The sequence below is a fragment of the Juglans regia genome, chromosome 9 (assembly GCF_001411555.2).
Source record: "Juglans regia cultivar Chandler chromosome 9, Walnut 2.0, whole genome shotgun sequence".
Classification (NCBI taxonomy): Eukaryota; Viridiplantae; Streptophyta; class Magnoliopsida; order Fagales; family Juglandaceae; genus Juglans; species Juglans regia.
This window is the reverse complement of record NC_049909.1, coordinates 17569352-17596763: the sequence shown is the minus strand read 5'-3', so window position 1 is coordinate 17596763 and position 27412 is coordinate 17569352. Positions and strand designations below refer to the sequence as shown.

The 27412-nt window shown below is 34.1% G+C and overlaps 2 protein-coding genes across 5 annotated transcripts; both read right to left on the bottom strand.

Moving 5' to 3' along the window:
- Positions 1–6361: 6361 nt before the first annotated feature.
- LOC109014286 (probable transcription factor KAN2) lies at positions 6362–11383 on the bottom strand. 4 transcript variants are annotated; one of them, XM_018996697.2, is made up of 6 exons: positions 10452–11383; positions 10136–10212; positions 8856–8901; positions 8575–8737; positions 7809–7878; positions 6362–6972 (listed from the first exon to the last, which is right to left on the bottom strand). In XM_018996697.2, exons 1-6 carry the CDS (start codon positions 11071–11073, stop codon positions 6838–6840), a joined length of 1113 nt encoding a protein of 370 aa, XP_018852242.1. In that variant the 5' UTR covers positions 11074–11383; the 3' UTR covers positions 6362–6837. The 4 variants fall into 4 exon arrangements, with proteins under 4 accessions (XP_018852242.1, XP_018852240.1, XP_018852241.1 ...); XM_018996695.2 differs by having other exon boundaries at positions 6362–6975; positions 10452–11382; XM_018996696.2 differs by having other exon boundaries at positions 6362–6975; positions 7809–7875; positions 10452–11382.
- Positions 11384–18668: 7285 nt separating this feature from the next.
- LOC109014287 (lysine-specific demethylase JMJ706-like) lies at positions 18669–26806 on the bottom strand. The gene is made up of 11 exons (XM_018996700.2): positions 26369–26806; positions 25173–25518; positions 23419–23575; positions 23122–23341; positions 22685–22738; positions 22521–22600; positions 22131–22408; positions 21600–21995; positions 20704–21119; positions 20328–20609; positions 18669–19524 (listed from the first exon to the last, which is right to left on the bottom strand). The coding sequence occupies exons 1-11, from the start codon at positions 26369–26371 to the stop codon at positions 19150–19152; spliced, it is 2607 nt and encodes an 868-aa protein (XP_018852245.1). The 5' UTR covers positions 26372–26806; the 3' UTR covers positions 18669–19149.
- Positions 26807–27412: the final 606 nt, after the last annotated feature.

Genomic DNA, 27412 nt, shown 5'->3' with positions numbered 1-27412 from the left:
ATCTTGACACGTGTAAAAGACGTTGAAGGAGAATGAATGATAAGGTAATGATGAATAAATAATTTGACATTCTACGTCTGTGACTCTCTCGCTCTCTATGTTTGTGTGACAGTACTGCGCGCATGCAGCTATATATATATATATATATATATATATTTTTTTTTTTTTTATATTTATTAATTTTAGTCTACCACTGTGTGAATTAAGCTGCACTACAGTACGGCCTCTATTCCAGAAAGAAAAACTACTTCAGTTTGCATCTCTCATTTGACCGCAAGTGTCAAATTTTTTATTTATTTAGTGATTAAGGAATTAATTTTAAATGTATTGATGTATTTTTTTTAAAAATATTTAAATGAAAAATGAATGCTGTCCAAATGCCAAATTTTGTGCAAGTTTTTTTTGTTTTTTTAAAAAGTAAATCTCACTTAAAACTGATTTAGTTACACAAAATTAAACTATTTTATATCATATAATTCTTATATTTTTTTTTAAATTCTCACATAAAATATAATAAACAATTTAAATTTTTGGAATCATAAAATAAAAATAATAGTAAAAAATTATATTATAATAATATTTTATTCAACTTTCAATAAAGCATATCATCTCATCTGATTATCTGAACTAGATAATCAAACGAGGCCTAGAAAAAGTGAATTTTTCACACTTTTTCGTAATATGATCTACTTCTTTATAAAAGGGACGAGTCTAACATCACTTGTACATTTGAGATTTAAAAAGCTTGAGTTGATGTACTTTTGATTTTGGTACCTGTACATACGTAGTCCAATATTTTTTACTACATTGATCATATGGTAATTAACATTAATAATCCCTCGTTGATTAATAATTAGGAATTAGTGTAGCAAATTGACCAATGCAGTCTTTTAGAAGAGCTAGCTTGGTTTGTCATAATCAGAATGACTACTATATGTCTCGTCTTGGCTATTCCTTCATTTTTTTTTTAATAATTAAGCCTTTGTTTTTCAGTCACACAAACCAATGCACCGCTCTTCTCCTGTTATACATTGATGACTGCATGCAGCATGATTCTCAATATCTCACTATAGAGGATCATATCTTACTGGTATCAGCAATTTGAGATGAAGGAACTCTGCACTCTCAAAATGAACCGTTTTTGGCCTTAAAATCCCCTACCCTCTTCCTCTAATCGTTATTATTTGGCACAGGCAAGTACGTACACCTCGGATATGCTTAATTTCACGTGCTTAGCTGACAAATAGTACTAAGATTATCATTGATCGACACACCAATATATTGATCAGTTTAAGGCTCCATGATCATGAGCAGTAGTACTCCTGATCTCAATGGCGAATTCCCATGTCATGAATGGTCCAACTTTGTGAAGTCTTATTATATATCTTTGATGCAGACATTTAACCAAAGCCTAGTTAAAAAGAAAACAGGCCGGAGAGAATTTACCAGGAACCTTAATTTAGAATGCGCGACACGCATCCTGAAAATTAGTCTTTCTGTGATTTAGCTAGATAGAGTAGTACTAGTGAATAGCCATTCAAAGATTCTAAATACTTTAGCTTCTTGGGTATATCCACTTAGGAAAAGAGCATTAAACTAACAAAGTTGGTGGAAGAAAAGCATAGACCTTTATCAACACTATTTGGCTAGTGTCAGAGTAGATGATTTTTCTTCAATTTACATAATTTAACTAGAAAGTTGATTTCTGCAAACTTACTTTTGTTTCAGCAAGTCTTGATGTATATATATTAACCCTTTTGAAGATTGATACTAAATAGACGAGAAGGTAACCATCAGTACTACTCATGATAAGTACGTACTCAACGAAACGTACTACGGTTCATTTCGCAGTTCATATTGAAGACGATTTTGCACCTTAATCTTGAGTGTTTCTGTTCAAACTGATTTTCACTTTACCAAATTATAAATCTTGTAGCATATATATAGTACCATGCATCCACAAAAATCCCTAGCTAGCTGGACCACAATATATAGCGGTATTCCATTCTTGGTACTGCATGCATGCGCGTTAGGTCAATTCATAAAGACACATTAATTTATAAGTACTATGCTTGTTCTTCCTTTCGTTCACATTTGTTTTTTTCAAAAAAAAGAAAAACTATCTAAATTGATGATCAGTAACGTCAAGAGTACTAAACGTACGTAACCCCTTTTAAACTCTACAATTTTACGAAGTTTTCCGTTTGAAATTCTACTTTTAAAGGGTTCTGCAACTTCTTTTATGGTCAGGATATTATAATCATCCTACTTACACAAAAAAAACACAATATCAGGTGGGCTTTATAAATTGTAAAGCCACATATATATATATATATAGCATCACGTACTGAACCATATATAAGTCATGTGTCAAGCAGAGCACGCGTATGGCTCTTTAAAAAAAAGATTTAATCAAAGTAGCACTGGAGGTGGGTCATATATATATATATATAATATATATATATAAGTACTCACTCTTTGAAATTTCACTATTCATTTATCTATTTGTTTTATGATTCCAAGAAAGAAAATTACAAGAAAATTAAGATCGAGGAGCGAGCTAGCTAGCTAGAGACAGTAATCATGCAGCAATAATTGCTTAAAAAGCTACCATGCATGAGGAAGCAAGATCATCGGCCTGTAATTAATTTTAAAGAGCCAAATGATCCCTACCAATTATAATTTCTTACATTATCTCTTATCATGATGATTTGTGTCCTTTATATATATGTTCACAGTTCACGCGCATTTATAGGTACATGAAATAATCCTACACGCATGACCTAGATGCGAGTGGGAGAGCTAGCTAGCATGGATTTCAGCATTATTAATTGTCCCATATGTCTTTGAAAAAGGTGAACCGACAACTTCTTTAAAAAGCTTTCCACGAAAAATGTCAAGTGGTCACAGCCATGACCAGGCAATGATATATCTCCCACTCCCATACTCTTTACCACATGACTCCTTGCAATTTGCAAGCAGCTAATTTCTTTCTTTCTAGGGTTTGTTCGTTCTTTGGATGTAATGATTCTTGGAACGTCTCCGGTTGCCCTAAAAAAGGTTTGGAATACTAGGCATGCATGCAGCTTGTAAACGATAAATAAATTAAATCATGAGGAATTCTAAAGAAAATTAAGTGCACCAAATAATAAATGCATTGATCACCTATTCCTCCACTTGGGAGGGTAATAATTAATTAAAATCTCATCTTATTATTCTTACCCTTGATATATAATATTCTTCATCATTCCTATATATATATATATATATATATATATTTATATATATCCTCCGGCCTATCCGAGAGGAGTCTTTGGCCTTAAGGGGCAAGAAGTTTCTTTTATGGAGAAATCGTACGTAGGGATAATATTGATCAATAGCCACAATTAACCCTATTAGGATCCTCAGACGTTTCATTACTCAAAGTATACTTACACAGTCGTATACCCTGATGTGCTATATATAGCCGGAATAGTATTATAAGATCATGCATGATTGAGATCATGAGTGAATATGCGCGCAGGATGAGGTTATCCCAGAATCATGCATTATTATCACCACCAACAATCTAATTTCCTTTTTCCTTTTTCTCCCCACCTCTCTATATGTCTATAACCACCCTAGATCCACAAAAAAATTTATTCTAGTTTATAAGACTAGTATATATATTTATATATATATATATAATATATATAAGCTCTTCTTCAATACATAAACCTAGTATTGGATGGCAAAACTCAGCCTCCAAATTTGACTGCATTTATTAACGTCATATCCCTTTCCTTTCGTCACTTTTATATATTGTCTTGACTAGAAAATTTACACAATTCAAAATAAAGCCATTAAAACCCACATCATGCTGAAGTACTACTTGATAATTACATGCACCTGTTCTCATACATGCTCTTGGGGTTTCTTTCCTGCAATATTTTTATATATATATATATATATATATGTGTGTGTGTGTGTGTGTGTGTGTGTGTTTGAAGAAGTACTGAATGTGATTGCTGTACGTACAAGATCAAACTCATTAATCTGGCTTATGTTTTGTGGCGAAGAACGTGTGGACACAAAACGCAAGTGTTTTTCACGGCCATGGCTTTAAGCTGGGACGGTCGACGTCACTTAATTTGTCTAAATTTATAATGTATGTATACGTACGTGAAGCTCATGTCTATCTGGAGTAATCCCGATCGTCGACATGAATTCCGGCCTGATGAGGTCATTTATATATATATAGGATATAGGATGGAATTAGTCTAAGATTATATATATATATATATGTTAATCTTATACAAAGGTACATCGATCGATTTGACTAGAGATCATATGTACATGATATAGACACGATAGGAACCTTATCGTAACAATTATATATAATAACATTAATATTCTCGACCCCTTTTTCTCCTATATATATATATATATATATATATATATATATATATATCTAGTACCATAGTAGAGAAGCACGACCTCAACCTAAAGTTAACAAATGATCCTGACCCTTCATATAAACTTCATGACAGATCATAATTATATTGCCAACATGCATCACTCGATCCCTTATCTATCCCCGCTAAGAAAAAAAAATCATAAAAAATAGTAATTAACAACATATTTCGAGGGTATTATATAAAGAGCATTTTCTGCTTTCAGTACTAATTATATTGTCAGCCAAACATATATACGTACTTAAGCAAAATTCTAGTAGAGCAATATTATTAAACGTGCCGCATTAAATACATATATAGGTAATTAATTAATAATTCCAGTCCTAATCTACGATCGATGCGGTTCTGTTTCTATGGTACGCAATCTAGCTATAAATTTAGAGAGCTTCCCTTGCTTGCTTGCTTGCCATTATTATAAATTGGTACTAAACCCTAACCCTTAGGTCGATTAATTAAGCCCTAGCTAGTTTTTCGGTGCAAAATTAGCTTCGTTAATTTTCATGGCCGGTGGCATCAACGTACGTACGTCCATATATATAATTACAAACTGTCATTTAGCTTCACCATTTTTTTCATTGCTTATAAAAGGCTTTTATTTTCCTCATGAGTTCCTATAAAATTTCATCGACATTTACATGAATTAATATTATTACTATTTGCTTTTTTTTTTTTTTTTTTTTTTGCAAATGGGTGTAAATTAAGTATATAATTAAAAAGTTTGATACGCAGCAAGAATTAATATTCCAGCTCCTAATTAACAAGCTCGATGACATTTATTACATGATGTGTTTAATTTGTGATCTTGACATGCAAAGAAATGAAAATTAAATAAAAAACACCACTGATTTCTTAAGAAGATTATCTATATATAACCTTCAATTAATATATAATTAATCTCATCGAAATTAGAAATATGACGTCGTCAGCTTATAATTAAATATTTTGATAAGACTGACTAAATTAATTAAGCGGCTGATGTTCAATCGTCCAGCTAACGCTATATATTCAAATTAAGGGGATGAAATAATGCACCCTAGCCTTCTGTTGATCAAGCACATGTATTAATTGATCAGTTAATTACGATCTTTAATTAATTCATGACAGGTTATGTTTCCAATAATTAATGCATGCAGGACACTACGTACAAAATGGAAATCTTAATTATATATTTATAGCTAACAAAACACAAGAAATTTCTCGCTTAAATTAATATTAATGTATGCTACTTTTTTCTTCTTCTTCTTCTGTTTTTTTTTTTTTTTTTTTTTTTAAGAGAAGCTCGTCCTTTGGTGGTCAGATGGCTCTTAAAACAATATTTTTTGACATTTTTTTTTGGAAAGCTAACTATGCTGTGCAATATGGTCTCTATCCATACAAAATCTAAAGTCAAATTAAATGACAAGGCTTTAATTAGGCATGCATGTCTGATAAGAATACCATCTATATTTGAACCAGCTTTGTTCAAGCTCAAATAGTAAGATGAGATGATGATTTTAGATGAGTTGAATAAAATATTGTTAGAATTTTATTTTTTAATTTTATTATTGTTTTAGAATTTGAAAATTTTGAATTGCTTATTATATTTTTTGTGAAAATTTAAAAAAATTGTAATGATGAGATGAGATGAGATCATGAAACCATCTCTAAATCCAAACAGGACCGGCCTAGTTGAATGATTTGGAGACCACGCAAGATACGTTGATTTTTTTATAACAAATTAAAAGAATTTGATTAAAATTAGAAACCCTTAATGAACATATATATGGAAGTGAAAATAAATATGCATCGAAATTCTTTGTTTTCCCCCCATTCTTTGCGTCTTTATTTCCAATATTCTTTTCTTTGATATTCTCGAACTTTTGATCTTTCCATTTGGATGAAGTGTAAAGTATAAAAGTATGCCAAAATGCCTAGCTGGGAATAAATAGATCAGATATATCAGTACCAACCCCTTTGGGTAAGAATACTTCCAGTATTTTACAAAATATAAAGTGCTACATTACAATTACCAAGGATCACTTTCACACTTTAAGATAGAAGTTAAAGGTGTCCCACTGATATGATGATCTTTCTGATCTCTACCTGAGTGCAAAAACATACAAAATCAATTAGATCTCATATTTTAAGTTGCAATATAATATATGTGTTGATTTTTAGATCTGATCAGAGTCTCATAGCTAGGAAGGCCTTGCTTTTTTTTTTTTTTTTTTTTTCCTTTTTTTCTCCTTTTGGTGCTTTCTTTCTTGTCTCCTTGTCTTCTTTAGCTCTCCTTTTACTTTCTTTTTTCTTTTGTTTTCTTTTTCATTTCTTTTCCTCTCAGTTTCTCGGCCCGTACCCGATCGACCCTTCACTGTTTTAGTGATTTCAAAATGAAGAATACTGATCAGAAGAGATTTCTCAGTGGCCTTCCCAAAGTGAACTCCAAATTAGGCTTCTTGGGGCTTGTCCCTGTATGGTTTGCTGATGAGTTCACATCTGATGACATCCTTTCATAGCTTAAGCATTTTGGATCCATGTCCTTCTGAAGCCCCCCGCCATTAAAAAAGACAAAAAGAATAAGGGAATGAAAAAAAGAAAAAGGAATACGATGAAATACAAAGAGAAGCAGCATCTATCTAGTAATTAAGAAGTCGAGTGTGAAATGAAGAGGCCAGGCCGGAATAATCAAAGGACATGTGACTTCGGCCGTTGGGAATAATAAAAGAATACATATCAAGATCAAACAAGAAAGGTTAGAGAAAATTAATTAGAAAGTTTGTCGCAGTATGCATTTGCATGTAATATTTATGCATCTTCCAAATTATTATTCCCTAATCTCTCCATTCATATACGCTGCTGCATGCTATTATATTATAAGGATCAACGCCATGCATATTATATGAGGTTCTACACTCGATCCACTTGAGCTAGGCCGAGTGAAATCAGAAATGGTTTTGCTTTTGATCAGCGCCATATATATATATATAGGCTGAAGATGATAAAAGCTGGTGGGGATTTATATCTCTTTTCTTCTATGGAAATTTTTTCTTTTTAAGGAACGCGAGGGATCGGAGTGGGGGGGTTTTAAAATAAAATAAAAAGGCCTTTTATTCTTAGATTGATGACAACATTAATGCCCCTTGAATTTATGAAAGGACTGATGATATATAATTAAAGTAGCTTTGGAAACGCCTTTTTCTTTTCCCCCAGCTTTCTTCGCTCTTTCTAATATGCATGAGTCGGATGAAGAAAGATGAAAACATTCTTTCCTTTTACCTTTCTTTTATTCTATCATTCCCATAGCCGGGCATGTGCATAGGTTGTAAAATTTTCAAAGTAAAGGAGATTTTAGGAATAAATTTTTGAAAATGGTACCTGATCATGAAGAGATGCTATGTTTCCACCAGAATACTTTGGTTTGCCATGCAACCGAGCTTCCCTACTGCTACAAACCAACATATTAAGAGAATATTTCCTATCAGTGGAAGCCATGCAGAATAAAAAAGCAAACTGAGAAAAGAAAGCTAGATCTTTTACTGTCTCGTTTACAGCCTCTCATGCACTCAACATGATGTTGTGTTGATTGAAATAAAGGTGCATCCAACCCATTTGCTTGCTCAAATACCCTTTAACAGATCACTATATATACAAGGAAGTAAAGAGCATATATATTAAAGTTTGGCACCAAGTTTTCCAATTGTAGGCCCCCATTTAATAGCCCTAAATCTGAGCCCCACAAAATCCAAGGGAAAGAGATATCTTCATTCTTGTGTGAATTTTGTCAAATGGATCGAAGTTCATGGTCTCAAAATATAAATATATATGGTAGCTAGCTAGAACATTGGGTTTCTTTTTTCTTCCTAATTTTTAACAACTAGCTAGGAGGGATTATGATGAGCCCATCATGGAGTACTTTCAGTCTCCGGCCATCGTTAACGTACGTTCATATTTCTACAGGCATATATATATGGGCTACCAAATTTTCTTTCGTTCTGATCTTGCAGCAACCATGTACCAATGACGCACCGAGATAATTCCACAATATCCAATAATTAATGGAGCATTTGATACAAGGATTAAGAACTTCGATAAAATGAAAGGTAGAGTACTTGCAGAATAATATGCAATTATAAGCAGGTACCTTGAAGAATTGCTCCAGAGACCACGATAATCTTTGTGATCTTGAGTAGTCAATGGTCTTCCCTGCTGAACGGATGGTTGAAGCCTTTTGGGGTTGTGAATGTCAAACATCAAGTCTTCAGAAGTATCTCCAGATGACCCGTTTTCAAATACATCCGATTGCCCTTTCAGTAAACAGCAAAAACAACCAGAATTTGAGAAAAATAAAATAAAAAAAGGATCCAGACATAAACTGGAATATTAAAATATAATAAATATAAGATCAAGAACATAGGTATTCACCTGAAGAAGCTGCTGCTCTATCGGTGGTCTTCACGGTTCGATACATCTGTTGTAAAAATCATACGAATTAATCAACAATTGTGCTCCGGAGACTAAGAAAACGTAGATTCGAGATAAAGAGAATATACTTATAAGAAAGAACATAGTTGTTCCATAAAAATAACTCTAGGGAAAACATATACTTGCACTAAAACATGGAATCAGAAAGTAGAAAAGCATATATATATATATATATACAGAGTCAGGTTCATAAATAAGATAGTACATTGCATGACTTGGTTAATATTATACATATGGTTATAATATAGTACATTATAACTACGTGAAAATATAGAAAGCCGGGTTCAAATATAATGTACATTACAGGAGGGAAACATCTATTTCTATTAAAACATGAAAGCAGAGATTAGAGCTGGAAATATGGTGCAGTACACTCTGAGGAGACAGAAGCATTTATGGCTATGTAATGTAAAATATGGATATTGATCTGCATGTATGGCTGTACGTGTTTACCATGGTTAAAAAAAAAGGTGTGGCTAGAAAACACATCTGAGGAAGACATCATTGAGAAATGATGGTGTTCTGTACTTGTTTCTTCATTCTCTTTCTTTATTTCTCTCTCCTTGTAAGGTAAAATGTTATTTCTTTAATAAAATAATGGTATTGAGTGTGAGCTTGTCTCGGTTTGGGTATGACTCATTTGAATTCCTTTGGCTTTGTCTCACTTGGTTACTGAAATCTATAATATTCTCTCTCTCTCTCTCTCTCTCTTTCTCTCTTCCCTTTTCTTCTTCTTCTATTTTGTTTTACCTTTTTACCCTGGGACTCTCGGCCTTCTCTCTCCTCTCCTCTACTAGTATTTTTTTTTCTATTTTAATTTAGGTGGTTCATTCTTCCAAGCATAAAGCTGTTAATTAGCCTGCAGAAGCATCAGATCTAGTAGAAAAGGAAGTGCTAAGGATATGAGAGACCCTGATCTGCATGGAAATCGTTGGAATTTGAAATATATATATATATATGCAATTAACAACTTGCTGTAATGTACGCTGTACAAATGCAAAGTTCATCTCTCAAATATTCAAATACTAAAAACCTTAAAGAGCTCGAGAAAAAAGTAAAAGAAAGAAAGAAAGTGTGTAATCCTAAAAAAATTTAAGAGGGGAAGATATAAAACAAAAAGTTTCAGCATATAATTCAAAATTTCCCTAATTTGCACGCAGGAGACTAGCACAAAAAGGGGAATCCATTGATATTGTTAGGGAATGAGAGGTCTTTCTCACCTGCAAATGTGATTTAACATGTGCCAAAGTGAGATCTTTCACATCCATAAGCTCAAGAACTGACTTCGGTGTCGCCCCTAAACCCCAACGAGAAAATATAAATTAAGAAAATAACAAAATAAAAGTTAAATAAGTCAACAAAATATATAAAAGTTAATCAGTCAAGTTTCTTTCTCATTTTAATTTTCTGGTTGATGAATAATGCAAATTAGAAAGAAGTAATGGTGTAAGAAAAAAAAGAAGTGCCAAAAAGAAAGCAAAAGCAAGAAGAAGGAGACAATGAAAGAAAAGATAGAAAGAGCAAAATGAAGCATACTTTCATGGCCACCCAATAACTCAACAGCATGAACAAAGCGAGCATGAAGCGTAGTAGTCCATCGCATCCGAGGTGCTCTCATGCTTCGTTTAGCTGGAAACCGTGACAGAAATCTTGATCGCATTAACCCTTGAGATTGAAAAGGACTTGAGCTTGTGCAAGTATTAGCTATGGAAGAAGGTTGAGAAGCATCTAGGGGCTGTTGAGCATATTGGAAATTAGGAAGGTTTTGGTATACCGGAAGTCCTCTTATGGGTCTCAGAAAACCAAGCTCTTGGCTTAGTCCTTGCGGTGGTTGCTGAAACATTGGCTGGTGTTGGAGTACTTGAGGGTAGTGGTTAATTCTCTGGAGGGTCTGGAAAGGATTGCCATTTCCAAGTTGGTGATTATGATTATGGTTGGTGAGGGATTCGGAAGCCCTTGGATTCGACAACGAGAGGTCGAAACAGGTGTCGGGTTTGGCCATTGAGGACATGGAGGTTCTGGAGTCCAAAGCTCTCTTCCAGAAACCCAAATCCACCTCTTCTTCTGTAGTAGTACTTCTCCAAGTACTTCTTATGGGTTTGCTATTTGGAGGGCTGATTTGAAGGGACAAATCTGGTTGTGCTGGGAATAGCTCCATCTTCTACAACGACCAAACAAGCCCCGGCCTGAAGTACTCCTCCTCCTTTTCTTTCTTGTACTCGTCTTCTAATGATTCTTGTAAGCTTCTTTTCTTTGTGTTGTTGATGATATAGCAGAATGGATATCAGGGATCAGAAAAGATCATGAGCTTTATGGGTTACTTTTGGTGATATGGGAGATGAGTTTTAGATTTTCAGGTGAGGCCTCTGGGTTTTCTTTCCAGATGGGGGGTTTGATCGATTTGAGGGAGTAGTTGCAGGAACAGAGAGAGAGAGAGAGAGAGAGAGAGAGAGAGATGAGAAGGTATGAAGTGAATGGCTGTTTCCTTTGTGTGAAGTATATGTGAGAAAAGGACACTTGAGGGACCAGAGGGTGGGAGAGAGAGTGAGTGTGTGTGTGTGTTTTTCTTTTTGTGGACGTGGGGGTGAGGTACTAGGGTGAAAAAGGGTGGAAAAGATGAGAAACACAAAAGTAAATAAGTAATTGGGACTTTATTCCTTTTATGAGTTTTACTACTCTTTTTCCCTTTGTTTTTTTTTTTTAAATAGCCCTCAATTTTACTAACGTGTGCACTTGTCTCCTTTTAAATATGCTTCTTTTTAAGAATTATGATACATTATAATTTTCAATCTAAATAACTTATTTAATTAAGAAAAATTGGATAAACCATAATAATTCAGAATACTAAATATATATGGAGTTTCGGTACCATTTGGATAGTAAGTTAAGATGAAAGTTAAAAGTTGAATAAAATATTATTAGAATATTATTTGTTAATATTATTTTTATTTTTTAAACTGAAAAAGTTGAATTGTTTATAATATTTTATATAAAAATTTAAAAATATTATAATGTTGCGAGAAATGAGAAGAAACACTTTCACTATCTAAATAAGACACGCTTGTCCTACTCTTATCTTACTATAATGAAGTGGTCGGCATTACTTATCAACTTTTATCTTTAAAAAATAATAATTAAAAGGTGATTGAACATATCATATTTATAAAATAGGATGAAAATAAGATAATCGTGTGGTTTGTAACATTATCATTCAGAAAATAGTAATACATATCAACAATATTATAAAAATATTGTAAAATAGTCTCCCTGATCTTTCAATTATAGAAATATTTAAAATAAATGCCTATAAAACTATTTAAATTAAATAATTATAAAGAATCTTACTACACTTTTTCTAACCTTCCCATGCACGCAACACATGATCATGAGCTAGCGTAATATTTCTTTGAGTTGAAAATTAACTTATAAGGTAATTAATTAATTTTGTGCTCCTTCTCCTTTCCACATGATATTTCTAGATGAGTATTTACACGAATAATTATTATTGCACCCTAATAATTCCCACACCCTAGCTAGCTAGCAAGCTAGGGCGTTGTTTGGTTACAGCTGTTCATTAATGCGATGATCATGATAAAACCCTAATTTCCAAAACGCAGCATTCGATCGTCGTCGATCGAACGTGTCCTTTGATAGTAATCAATTAATTACTTCAAGGCCCATCATTTATTTTCTTGCACTTTCTTATTTACTTTTTTCCGCGAGAAAATTAAGGTATATTTTGGTTGTCGTAAGATCAGGGCATGCAGTGGAAAAGTCATAAGGCATATTAATTCACTTGAAAAGGGTAGATTGGTCTCTTCATGTATTTATGGTTCTTCAGAGTCCACAGTCCACACATGAAAAGGACACTCCAATTAATGCACGGGTTACTGCAAATACTGTTTTAATAATTAAATAAGGAAAAAGAAAAAATAAAATAAAATTACCACTATATGTATATAGTACTTCACAGTATCGTACATGGCTTACTTCGTATGGTTAATTTTTTGAAAAATAATTCATACAGTTATGCAGTGTTAGTTTAGTTCAGCCATTCCATTTAAAAAAAATGACAAATAATTTAATATCTACTAAAAAAAATTAATTTTTTTTTTAATGATACTCTCCATTTTTTTAATGGAAATACGTGAGATTTATGTACCATAAAATTATAGAAAAATATTTTAGTCATGAAAGGATTAAACAAAAGTAAACTACAAATTGATCATGTGGTTTGATGTGATATGTCATATTATAAAATTATTTTTTTTGTAAAGTAGATCTAACGAATCTCATAAAGTAACGTCATCAATTTATAAGTTTATTTTTTTATGATTTTTTTTGTATCGATAATAGTTCTCTATTTAAGGGATAATACAGATCGAAACTATATATCTAAAGCTAACTATACTAGGGAGGTCATTAGTATGATGAATATCCTCTTTTCTCTTTCCTTGAGACAACCAGCTCCTGAGCTAGATATCTTATTGAAGGTAGTACTAGAACATGCATTATTGGACAAAATATATATTCAGCAACAAATGTAAGTGTCTTAATTCATAGCTAGATCAGTGAATTTATTAGGTGGGTAAATAATTAATTTATTGAAATGGTCCCAAATTAATGCCATGTGATCGATCAATTATATATATATATATATATAGCTCATAATTAGTTAGAGCAACATTCCACAAAGGTCTATCTCATGTCTAGATATTTGGGAAGAAAATTAAAGCATCAAGCATATATTGGAATAATAAGATAGTCCATCATGTAAAACTAGAGGCAGGATCAAATTAATAATCGAAAGGCAAGAATATCATCAAAAAATGCCAAGCTAGTGTTCTATGATTATATAAAATAGCGTAATATTAGTAGTACTACAAGATAGAACTAATTATACATATGGAGATGATCATGATCAGAACGTCGCTTCAAATAAAAAATTAAAGAGACATGCGAACTATATGAGAAAATATATTTACAACTGTGAATTGTGCAACCACCGCGTAATCGCTTTGAAAAAAGTGAATAAAATATGTAACTCACGTGAAAAAAATTAATTTTTTAATAGTAGACCTCACTATTTTTCAAAACGATTACGCGACATTTACGCACTTCACGGTTGTATATAGAATTACTCAAATTTAACTATATATATATATTATATGATCGATCTCAATTCTTATGCATATATGCACGTTTTCCATCAGCTAGCTCCTTGCAAGAATGTCCTTAGTTCGGTAAAGACATGACAAAATACTTACTGATCAAAATATATATCGGTATGAATATGATATATGTAAAATGGATGCAAGAAACTAATTATGAATAGCGAGTAATTATTTTCAGGAAGCTGGCCTAGTCATGATCGACATGATGTGCTGTTTTTGTCATTATTATAAGGTGGTTTCTTAATCGTATTGTAATTTCTTTTGACATTGGTACGATTATGTGAACCTAATCATCAATTCATGATCAACATGTTTGATTGATGTGAAACGTTGGAGTGGTAGTAGTAGTAGTAGTACTACTACTAGGTCTTGCAGCATGCAGGCCGTCTCATTTCTTTTTCTTGTAAAACCACTGCTTTTGTGGAATATGTATCATGTCGATCTAATATCTTGCGTGATTCTATGTGCTAATCACATCAACATATTATAAGAAAATTATTTATTTATGATCAATTATTTTTTACGAAAATAATTATTTTTTAATAAAATGAGTCTGTATTCTTCATAAATAATCATTTTCATCGTAAATAATCCGTCACAAATGCTTATTTTTCTTGTAGTACTTACATATATATGTTTATATCAAGGCACATCAATTTTTAAGTTTACTTTTATATAATCATACTGTAGATCTAATACTTCTCAAATTAGTAGAGAAAAGGATATTGATGCATGCATGATTGATATATATATACCGACATCTTTGATCGATCGTGATCTGGTCAATTGTGATTCGGAGCTAGCATGCATGGCTGTGAGGTTAGCTGGCCTCTAAACAGCTTTCGATCAAGTAATTGGATGAATATGTTGACTAATTATCAATGAGATATAGCTAAAATCATGTGACTTAGGATGTACAGAATGTGAATGGGTTGTGATATTAGTGACTTGAAAATAAATAACTGATGATTCAATTATAGGGGAAATTAATCACTTATGCCGACATTAAATGTGCCACTATTTTATGGACATTTTTTGTCTTCTTTAGTTGCATATGGGTCAACATGTTTTCTATTTTCTTAGCAATCTTTCTCGACCACTCAATCATGCTTAGACATTCAATCAAATTATAAATTAATGTAATTGAACATGGATCGGTGACCTATATTGTCAAAATAATTGCCGTGGGATGTTCCTCATGAAGTTCTTTATTGTCTTTTGTGTGAGTCGAAAGATCATATCATGAATGAGTAGTAAAAAATTCGTAATAGCATTTGCTGCCCTTGAAAGATGCATATATATACAAATTAAGGTAATAAATAGTCGATACAACGTATAAGAACACGACATGAAATATTGAATTTGGGTACATACGTGTGTCGATAAACAGGTTTATAAATAGATTTTTCGAGACGAGAGAGATCGACGTACACCACAAGGCTGGGTACTGTTGATATCTAATATTGCATGCATGAAGTACTACTTAATTACTTCATGATGATATATAACATCCAAAAAATTAGACAGTACTAAACTATTTTGTAAGATCATATTTAATTTAGCCGACATGATCATTCTAACAGTTTCGATTCTTATGTTTGTGAGAAAGGAATCTGGCAAAGAATGATATTAATGGATATAATGGTCTTCATTGATTGAACATTTGTGTGACCAAAAGTAGTACTTGATCTTGCTGGATTATTACGTTTTGTTTTTCCCCTTTGATCACTCTAGATCGACGCTGGTTAATTTTGCTGTCAACTTACTAAATTAGCATTCTCGATATTATATATATATATATTTAACTTATTAATTCCGTAATATTTTCAATTTTTTGTATTTTATCAGTTTTAGTAGTTTTTGGCATGCAGAGACACATCTTAATTAGAATAGGACTACTATATACTTTTATTCGCAAAATGGTTTGGCTATATATTTAAAATGACACTTAAATATTTCAAAGAATAGCACAAAGATCAGATTACACAAAAGTATTAAATCTACAAACTGACGTGCTTTAATGCGGTATGTTAGATTGTAAATTTATTTTTATTGTAAAGTAGATCTAACGTTTCATATGAAACCATGTATGTTTGTTTGTGAATTTACTTTTCATGTGGGAATGATCGGATCCTAATTATAATAGCCATAGAATTTTTTATGATCATCATCTCTTATAATTAGCTAGTTTCAATTGGTTATCGCTTTTTGGACCATGCACCAGGTTATAATTGGATAAAATCTAAAGTATATATATAAATTAGTGGAGAAAAATCAATAATAATATTCCATATATAAAAGTTCTGTACCTTAAATTAGGAGAAATTCTAGCTAGCTAGCTGCTTAATTTCCTTATATGAAAGAAAATATACCCTAGCTGGAAGAAACTTGACCAGAAAAAGTAAAGTAGAGATGATTTTCTCTCCAATCAAAGCCAGGTAACATGACTTTTATATGCTATATGAGTCCAAGCATTAAGACTATATATAGGATCCTGTTGTTAGTCGTAATACACAAAAATAACAAAAAGATGAAACATTTTGAATCTTTTCCAACGACTAATAGAGAGCAAAGAGAGATGTGCCCTACAAATCTGGAGAAACTAGTGACTGAAAGATATCTGCTAGATTATGACAAGAACCCATTAACATATATAAATTTTGCTTTTGTTCCTTTTCTCTAATTCTATATTTTTCTTCGCTTCACTTTCCACCATTCCATGATACATTTATTCTCTTCAAATAAAGGTGGAAATGATTGTAGGAACAACTGGCCCCACTATCCTTTTTACAAAATCAATCAAACTATTTCAAGTTTGGTCATGCCCTAATCGCCTGCCTGGCCTGATCTCTAGCTCGTCAAGTTGGTCAAGGTCGTATAAAAGAATGATCGCGATCGATGAAGGTTCCTCCTCCAAATTGATCACACGCTCATGCCCCACGATTTATAATTTATTATATCATCTTTGAGCCAATTTTAACATCTAAACACAGAGACTGACTCATGACTGACGTGCAACGTCTTGGAATATTGGCTCATGGCCTGCAGCTCTCTCTCTCTCTCTCTATATCTATATATATATATATATATATATATATATATATATAGATCAACATGCATGAGTCTGATGCAAATTAATACAAGGCGAAAATCCATATATGGAAACGAGTACTTAAATATATTCAAGTAGATCAAAGAGTTTTTTTTGTTAATTGAATTTATTTTAATTTCTTTGTTGGGTCATGTACGTGTCTTCTAATGAAAGAGCGGATCAGATAAGTCCGTCGAAGAACACATCAATTACGGGCTATTTATGGCTAGGTATTATTAGACGAATGTAGTACTAGACATCAATGGATGACAAGAGTAGTCATGAAGACCGAAAATAGCGAGTAATTAACCGTTGGCATTTTAACATCTAAACACATGAATGTTTAATGGGAAAGGAAGGATCGATGCAGTAATAATAGCGAGTAAAAGCCAACTCTCACAGCTAGCTAGGTAACAAGATTAATATTGTTGGATTCTTGATTTCGGTGGTGGTAGTTGCATGCGCTGCTTTGCCATTATATATATATAGGAGGACTTGAGTTTTCTACTCTCCTTGATGGCCATGATCATATATTAATACGCCTAGCTATCTGGTGGGATTAATTTTGTGTGCGCGTGAGAGTTGGGAAGAATTGACCCAACATGATGCATATATGCCTTAAAACTTCAACCGACACAAGTACAGAACCACGCAACCTCAGAAATTCAATAACATTACACCAGAAAAATGACTAGGATTTTATTTATGGTTTCTAATGATCAGGTGAAAGAAATTATTTGAATGTGCAAGTTTATTATTGGGGGAAAGAACAAGGTACAGCAATAGGCAAAGTGTAATTTGTATATTATTTACAATTATGAAAACAGTCACTTTTGTATATTATTTGCGCACTCCACTAATGTAGTTAGTTGCGTCATTTATTTTTAATATAAAATAACTGTTTTAATCAATTATATCAGTGAAGTACGCAAAGAGTACATAATAACGACAGTATATAACGAAATTCTTTATGAAAAAAAGGCAGCAGTCGTATGAACCCACGAATTTAAGGCAATTTTGTCTGCACAAACCGCACTATCTATATCTCTGATGTTGATTGATTCCTGCGTTTCTTGTGTTCCCATTCTCTTCCTTCTCACTCACTCAATTTCCTTTTCTTTTCTTTTTTTTTTTTTTTTTTGTTTAAATGGGAACAAATTTTGTATTTCTGTACCATTTTGAATTTATTTAATGCTATCTTGCAAATTTGAGGTTGTAAAAACCATCAAAGTCGGCATCAGTCCAGTCCTAATGATGCAGATCCTGAAACATTTGTGCATAAATTATATAAGGGCAAATGGGACTGATTGTCCGTCCAGATAACTTGGTCAACCTATCTTTATTCTTAGTAATAAAAAATGACGAAATAATGTCAATAGCCATGCATTTATGTACCTCCCTCCATCTTTAGAGAAAGAGGCAAATAAATGAAATAAACAAATCCAGAATTTAGAGGCTACAAACAGAAGGAAAGAAAATATTGAGAAAAAAAGGGAATTTCTCTGCGTTTTATTAAAGTAGTCCAAGGTGTGTACAATGACCAATAGCTACGAAATGAATAAAGAACCAAGATGAAACGGAAGCAGCAGGTACATGAGAAAGCAATGGGTGGGTAATACCCAAACTTCCCTCACAAAAATTAATTTGACTGATACAAAGAAAATTTACATCATTTACTGTCAGATCTCCAAGTTTTTAGCAAGCAGGGAAGGTTCTCCTGCCAAAGACTGGAAAAACACCCCGGCTCGAGAACCCCAAGAATCACCACCCGTGCAAATCGCCCCAATTAGGGCCCCCTGCACAAAGAATATATAAATCTTAATCCTAATCTTGGTTAATCTTTTCGCCACTGCTCCCGTTATCAATCCTTTAGATTATCCGTGTGTAGTTAGAACCCCATTAGAGTAAAGTTAGCAAAGTCAGGTTCAAGATCTGCTCCAGCGGCGGGCAGGCCAACCACGATTCTTTGTCACTCTAGTGATCTAAACTTCACTCCAACCTGCTCTGTCCCTAAATATGACGGACCTCTGACTTTAAGGCGCTTTGGCCCAATCTCCATAGGGGGTGGTTCCCTCAAGGTCTTTCCCAACTCAAGCTGGAACCTATCCATTCTTTGGTGTTCCCGCTGTCTACTTGTTGCTTCCTCATTGGCCAACTTTTTATACTTGATGGAAATGGGAATGCTACTTCCTCTGGCGAACCCGTCCCTCCAAGCACAATCTCGAGTTTCTTTATAATGAGTAGGAGAAAATTTACAATGTGATTCATCAGTTCTGCAGCAATCAGACGGCATTAGTTGCCCACATCTCCCTTCAGGTTGGACTTTCTTCAGCCGTTTAAGCCCCTGTTTTTATTGAGATACCGCAGTAGTGAGCAATCACTAACTACCATATATGATTAGAAGGAAATACAAAGAGAACTTAAAAGTATCATACAAGAGTTTAAACTTCCAAAAAAGTGATGGTATCCAAAGGAGTAATAACACTCCAACGAGGGGGCAAAAGTGATTCACAAACTTGCAACCTGCCCTGCGGTTTTTTTTTGGTGAGTAAAACTTTTATTAATAGAAATCTAGGTAATGCCCAAGTAGGCAGGACGTAAGCCCCTAGGTTTTAAAGGGAAAAAAAACTTTTTTTTTATAAGTAGTTTTTAAAGGAAAAAAAATAACTAGCTGATGAAGAGGCCATTTGATGAGAATAATTACTGCTGAGCAATATTTCATTAAATGGCAAAACAAAGCTGAGAAAGTACAATGAAAAGACAGCAAGTCGCCTAACCAGAAAGTAAAGGTACATAAGCAACAAAGAACGTTTTATTGACAAGAAAGTTACAGCAGAGAACAATGCATCAAAAATGGAAAGACCCCAAAACAAAAGATATAATGAATAAGTCTCAACTTCAATAGACCCTGGGGAGTAGGTTCGATAAAAATAATAGTTGCAACCATAATCCCAAAGAATTTTAGTTACAAATTCAGTCCCAAGCTACATGATGATGCTGGAGGAAAACTACGGATCGTAAAATAAATCACAGCTAAAATAGACAGCAAAGATATAGTTGGTAGAAGTCTGGTGTTGGGTACCTAATAACACAACATATTAACACAGCCCGATGCATGCATCAGAAATTAAGACATTCAAAATGTACCTGGCGATCAGAACGCTTTAGATGCAACGCATCATTCACATCTCTTTTATCGACCTTCAGTGAAGTACGACGCTTAACTCTAAAGATTTCTGAGTCAGAATCATCACTGTCTTGATCTACAATAGGCTTAAATCCTGATTGATGAAGATTGTTGGAAGGTGTACCGAAGGATTCGTCACAAGAGTGGGAGGATAGAGAAGATTCATGTGCACAGCGCAACGCTTCTTCAAAATACTTTTTGGAGTTAGGATTCCCAGAATATAAGTTAGCATTCCCCTTTAACTGCTTAACAAAACAAAAACAGCATGAATAACCACACAAACAGCACGTATCACGAAGGGCAGCCACAGATGGTGACCAGAGAGTTAGATCTTACATTGCTTTGTACTGAGCTCTCAAGAGGCTCTACTGAAGAGGACACAGTTGATGCAGCACAAGAAAGGGAAGCTTCAGACACTTCGGATCTCATATTCTCTTCACCAGAACTCCACATGGGCTGGCTATCAGCAAGACACTCTACTTCTTGTGACTGATGTCGAGTTGTAACACAATGTTCAGGTTTCAACTCCAATTTTATCTCACAATAAGGAGAATATCCATCTTCAGCTCTACCACACATATACGAAAAGGGGTGTAAATACAAGTTACCACCACTTCTAGCTTGTCGATTAATCTCCTCTAATATTCCCTCTTCCTGCTCAAACTTCTTGGCTGCAGCTTCCATTTCTGTAATATCCTCCCTCACAAATAGCGTATGATTGCTCCCACAAGAAAAGTCAAGAGACGCAATATCTGGGTCGGCAATGAGGATCAGCATTAAGTAATAAAGAAGATGCAAGCAAGAATAAGGGTCTATCTTTATGCATGATAGGTTTTTTACTATTATTTTTTAATAAATAGAGGCTTGATAGAAACTGAATTCATTTATTGTGTTTTGCACAAGATATTGAGGGGGAAAAAAATAGAATCCATCATCATGAATAGGAAATTCAAGAGCAACATGAATAACTATAGAATCCTAAACAAGGGCACTTGAATTCCAACATCTAATCCTCTACAAATAGTGGTGATGCTTTCCATTTCAGTCAACCCGTTTTTTTTTTTTCAAAGAGAACGATACCCCACTGTCAACTCCATTCAAGATGATGGATTCGTGCTGTGAACACCATAAAAACAATGAATGGACCATTTAAATTCCGTAACAACCAAACAGTCTCTAAACAAATTACATCACTTAATTTAACATGAAACAGCATATCAAGCAAAGCATACCATGGCGAAGGCACACGGGGTGCATGTAACAGCTGCAGTTGATATAAGCTACATAACAGTCACGTTTGCATATGCTGCATACAATAGTTTCGTGAGAAATTAAAGAAACGCCATTGCAAGCCTTTGATTTCATTAATACCCAACGGGCACAATGCTGGAATCGCATCAGATTTACAAAAGAAATCTTAATGCAACGATGTGAGACCAAGTCTGCCGCTGAATAATCCAAATCTTCAAGTTCAAGACTCAGAGAGAGAAGCATTGCCTCTTTACACACAAGTTCTTCATGAGGAAGCAGAGGCACCCTGTTAAGATGTGCATAGCGTAGGCTGGCTACTGCCCCCAAAGGAAACCAATCACCAATTGCAAAGTTCACTGCCTCACCACAATTGAAACCTAGAGTCCCATAAGAACATAAATACATTTCAGAAATTCTGACATAATTAAGCAAAAGGGGGATCAATGGAACATCTATTTACTAGTATTGTCACCTATTTTTCATCAGTGGAATAACCAAATTATAAATCCTACCATGACTAAAGCCAGCATGATATGCTCTTGGGAAGGTAATTATGAACTCCCCAGGCTTTTGCACGGCCTTGTAGACAGGAACACCATGTTCCAAAAGAATATTCGGTGGAAACAAAGTAGTTTTTCCCAGAAGAACATCAAAAGCTCCATCTTCGTCACCAGTTGATACAATGTCGTGAGTATAGACATGTTCCCTGACCACCTTTTCAAATTCCAGAGCTGCACGACCCGGAATGCCATACCAAGTTTTTGCAGCCCCGCAGTGATGATAATTCATACTGCCATAATCATAAACGGATAAATAAATAAAAAATACATATAATGACGTTTCTCAATATACAAAGCATATTATACTGGATCACTGAAACTCTAAGAAGAAAAAAAAAGTACCTGTACAAATAATGATCTTCCACATGCCAAGCAAACATACTGAAAAGCATTCCAATGTAAAGCATAGGTTCAGTTACTCCCTGAAATGGATGTAAGTGAATGAACACAAACTCTCGGACTAAAATAAAAAGTTTCAAAATAGTAGAAAATGTTCTTCTTGGTACCGGAATAGCTCTATCCAGAAGTCTCAAAATGGACTTGGGCAAGCGTGAAAGTTTCTGAAATCAAAGGGAAAAAAAAAGAAGTTATACATAAGACTTAGTGGAAGGATAATCCAGAACAAATATCAAAACTGAATAGAAAAAGGTAAAATGATGTTTAAATAATGTAAAGCTTTGATGTAGGAAAAAAACAGAAAATTCATCTTATGTTTGCTTATGTTGGGCTTTGGGACAGAAATAAAGTTATGATATTGGGGTTTCGAAAATCAAGGAGAACTTAACATGGGGTTTGTAAATTCATTTACATAAAGGAAGAGATAATATCTTCTGGACACTTGGCCAGTGATAATTAGTCTAAAATTATTAATCTGGTGCTAAAATTGAGCAAAAGAACCTCCATTAAAAGTTATAGAAGAATAAAGGGTTAAAGAAGCTAAAACCTTCAAATTCCATTTGCTATTTCCAAGCAGGTCACTGGGAGAAGATGAAAAGGCACTACCATCAACATCGCAGGCATATTCAACAGTTTCAGTTTTTCCACAAGCAATTTCTTGCCAAAATTCTTTTTCCATGTATGTAGCAGGAAGACATCCAGCACTATAATATCTACGAGCAAAAACCTTGTTCGCCATTTTCTCGAAATCACGAAATGTATAATTTCTGAAAAGTTTACACGCTCAAAACCAAAGAATAAATCAACTCAAAGTATCATAGCTCTCTAAGGTAAAGGAATTTACCTTCCACTCATGAAAAAGGTGACCTTATCGTCAGAGTCCCACTCTGCAAGCCGAAGAGGCTGCACTCTAGTTGTGAACTTGAATCCAGATTTCTCCTTCATCAATACAGCCCCAGCTGGAACAGACGCACTCAATGGGGAAATAATCTTGCATATTCCTGTGACCAGTAAAAATACAAAAGGGGAAGAGGTCAAATTCAATTCATGAGGAAAATAAAAAAGTGAAAGCTCCAAAGCTTAATTTTCAGAAGCATCAAATAAAGCAATGAAGTCATTGCAACCATAATAAATGGTAAAAATAATAGAATTTCCTTCAGGAAACTCAAAAAAAAAAAAAAAAGCTAAAACAAACTAATATGATGAGCTAGGAGCAAAATTCCTTATAATGTATCGGTTCATTACATCCCGGGGCCTGAAGCCATTGTGTCAACATAAGGCTATCCCATTTGTTCGATGAAATCCATTTTATAATTTAATATATCAGAACACTGACTGGGTTACATTGCTTCAACCAATCTTCGATAAAAAATTCTTCAGAACAATATATCATCAGTAAAATAATAATTTCCTGATAAAAAAAATTACTGGCATCCAAAATCTCAACCTAGAATTTGATAAACCATGATGAAATAAAACCCATCTATAGACCCCAACCTAGAATTTGATAATATAATCAGAAAGTGATGAAAAAAGAAAAAAAGAAAAAACCCATATAGCTACAAAATCCACCCCTTTTTCAATGTATGCCTATATCCCATTTGTTCAATGAAATCCATTTTATAATTCAATATATCAGATCACTGACTGGGTTTCATTGCTTCAACCAATCTTCGATAAAAAATTCTTCAGAACAATATATCATCAATAACATAATAATTTACTGATAAAAAAAATTACTGGCATCCAAAATCTCAACCTAGAATTTGATAAACCATGATGAAATAAAACCCATCTATAGACCTCAACCTAGAATTTGATAATATAATCAAAAAGTGATGAAAAAAAGAAAATTTCCATATAGCTAAAAAATCCACCCCTTTTCAATGTAAGCCTATATCCTACAAGCTGAGACCTGCCACCTGCACTTGAATATATGAGGGTAATGAATGAGGACAAAATATGCATGCCAGCATAGAGTTATCATGAGTATTTACCCCTTCAATTGGCATGCCCAGTAGCCATTCACATTGATTAATTTAAACTTTCTTTTATACGTACATTGATTAATTTAAACTTATAATTCAGAATTTAGCCTGGCAAGCCTAAAAACACAGAGGTCCACCCCTTGAGAACTCCTCATATGTCACTGAAAAAGCCAATAATAACTAACTCTACTTGCCTTCCGTCCCCCTCTTTTTCTCCCACCCCTTGCATGCTGAGGATCTAGTCAATTTGGAATGACAAACAGGAGACCAAAACTTATTCTAAACATTAGGGTATGATCCTTGTCACAAAAAATTGTTGCTACAATAATAAAAAAAAAATAAGTAAATGATGCAAAAAAAAACCTTAACTCTCAACCACTACAAAAAAAAGAGCCTACTGAAATTTATGGACAAAAATGTGAAAGATCTTACAAAGACACACCACCACTGTGAAAGGAACATTTGTGTATCTGTGCATGTGGCAAGACACAAATATGGTGCATCAAACCCACAAAATAACATGGCAAATAGTAATTTCAAGAAACTAAACTAAAGACCACAACAAGCGTGACTTGATTCAAAACCTATACACAAATGCATGGGATTTTACCATATTTTGAGGCTTCTGGGGCTATCTTCTGCAAAAATACCAAAGGGTCCTCAAAGTCCTCCTTAGTTGGACAGTACACAGGGCACTCTGGAATTTTCTCGGTCCATTCTAGATCACTTGTGTCAAACTTGTCAACCTTGCGCTTTGAAACGATATCTGCACTACCATGAAGCCTCACGCCACATGATGCTGAAGCTCTCAAAGAATCTCCTCCACTCCTGGTCATCATGTTAGTGATACTTGCTATCTCATTAATGGTTTCTGATTTCATTCGCTGAAGCCTTTTATGCTTCAGAAGTTCTAACCCATTTTTAACCTCTTTAGATAAACAAACCCTTCCTTCTACCTGGCAAAAGATATTACTTAAGGCACTCAGAACCAGCAAAATGGTAGCAGAGGTATAGGTGATTTTAAGACACAGAAGATTACAACTTTTAACCGTTTCTCCATATGACAGAAATGATACCTATAAATCAGCCCAGCGTACAGACATTCGACAATTGCACCCAGCTTACCCAATAAAGTAGTAACCAACATTTATACAAATTTATCAACCATGTATTGCTCAATATTTATCAAGGCAACTGTCAATCTAATCCATTTTCCCGAAATAGTTAAAAAAATATAGTCAAACCAGATTTATTGAACAGTATCGATGAAATCTTCATCACGATTCACGACCAACTTCGTTATTACAAGCCTCCCTAATAAAACATAATTAGAAAAAGAAAAACTGAAAACAGAGAAAGAAAAATTACAAATGGAACAACTTTCTTGTAATTAATTTTTTGAAAAAATAAAAAACTCTTAAATCGGGGATAAGAAGAAAGAAATAACTCCTCTTTTAAATATATATATATGTATTTCTATGTATGTACGTATGTATGTACGTATATGTATATAAACTCGTCAGAAATGCTGCATCGTATAAGTTTGATTCAAAGCCTTAACAAGTACGTAAAACTCTGAATGTTTACAAACCAGACCCCAATAAAAAACATCTGGCAAAAATCACAAAAACTATCATTATTAGGGGGAAAATTAGGAGCCCGCTACAAAAGAAAACAATGTCCGAGATCTAAACAATGAAACATGGGAAAATAAATTTACACAAGTTTTAACAGAAATTTCTGAAAATGCAAATTAAATGTAAAAGAGAGAGAGAAAACCAAAAGCCAAAAGGATGAACGACATACCATTTCATTCCGAGGTCCTTCGCTATAAGCCTCCGGTTTAGTAAGCTTCGCCGTGAGCAGAATAAAAAACAACGACAAAAACAAGTCCGAATCCCAAAAACCAAACCCTAGATCACGACCCCAGCCACAAAAGACTCGACGCTAAGCCTTTAAAGCGAACCAGGCCCGCCACATTCTCTCAAAATGCGACGAGCGAGACCGAGCCAAGTCAGAGTCGGAGATCCGAAGCCTTCTACGACCGGGAGGCACGAAAAATGAAAAGGAAACCAACGGAACTCGGAGAGAGAGGTATGCGCGGATTTCCGGCGAGACCTGGAGGCTTTTCGCCGGCAAAAGTAGTGGTTTACCGGCGAGGGACGATGTTTACCGGTAAGGGATGAAGAGAGAAGAACACAGATGAGAGAGAGAGAGAGAGGAGAGGCTTAGGAAACCGAAAAAGGCCTTGGGCTGGATAGCTTACAGTTTTATACTCAAAATAATTTAGCGCTTTAAAAGATTACACCGAATATTTTATTAAATTTTTATTATCAATTTAATTTTGCTTTCTTTTATTATCAATCAATTAAATTAAATTTAAAGCGAGGAGATAGTGCGAAACAAAGTGGAGGGTGGTGGTTCAACCAAACGCTAGCCGGAAAAACGCGTTTTTTCTTCCCTTCAATCGCGTTTCGTTGGTTTCGGAAAATTTTCCTTTAGAGACTTTACCATATTACCCTTACAATCCGGAATTTCTCTGACGTGGCAGGGAAAACGGAACCGTATCATGTGTGCTTAACAAGAGCGTAAAAACGTACAGGATAAGGCGATCTGACCGTCCTTCTCCTCATCTGTAACTTTGAACGGTAAAAAAATAACGAATGTAGCGGATCTGAAATCCCATCCGCACGTACTTTTTTACGCGAAACTAACTGCCCATACATGGGTCACTTTCGCCCACCTTCCAGGTAGTTGGTCTTGCGAACGAAAAGACAACCGTCTCCTCGTCGGTTTATCCCTTTAGGAAGAAAGCCGAGAGGTGTTTTGGACTTTAAAGCTCGTTTAGAA

Coding starts and splice junctions, on each gene's coding strand:
- LOC109014286 (XM_018996695.2), bottom strand. CDS start 11,073: ATGGAGCTATTCCCAGCACAACCAGATTTGTCCCTTCAAATCAGCCCT. Junction 8,902..10,135: donor ATGTTAAATCACATTTGCAG/GTGAGAAAGACC, acceptor TTTTTACAACAG/ATGTATCGAACCGTGAAGAC. Junction 6,976..7,808: donor TAGCATCTCTTCATGATCAG/GTACCATTTTCA, acceptor GGGGGGCTTCAG/AAGGACATGGATCCAAAATG.
- LOC109014287 (XM_018996700.2), bottom strand. Junction 23,576..25,172: donor CCCAGAAGCCTCAAAATATG/GTAAAATCCCAT, acceptor TACTGGTCACAG/GAATATGCAAGATTATTTCC. Junction 23,342..23,418: donor ACCTTTTTCATGAGTGGAAG/GTAAATTCCTTT, acceptor TAAACTTTTCAG/AAATTATACATTTCGTGATT.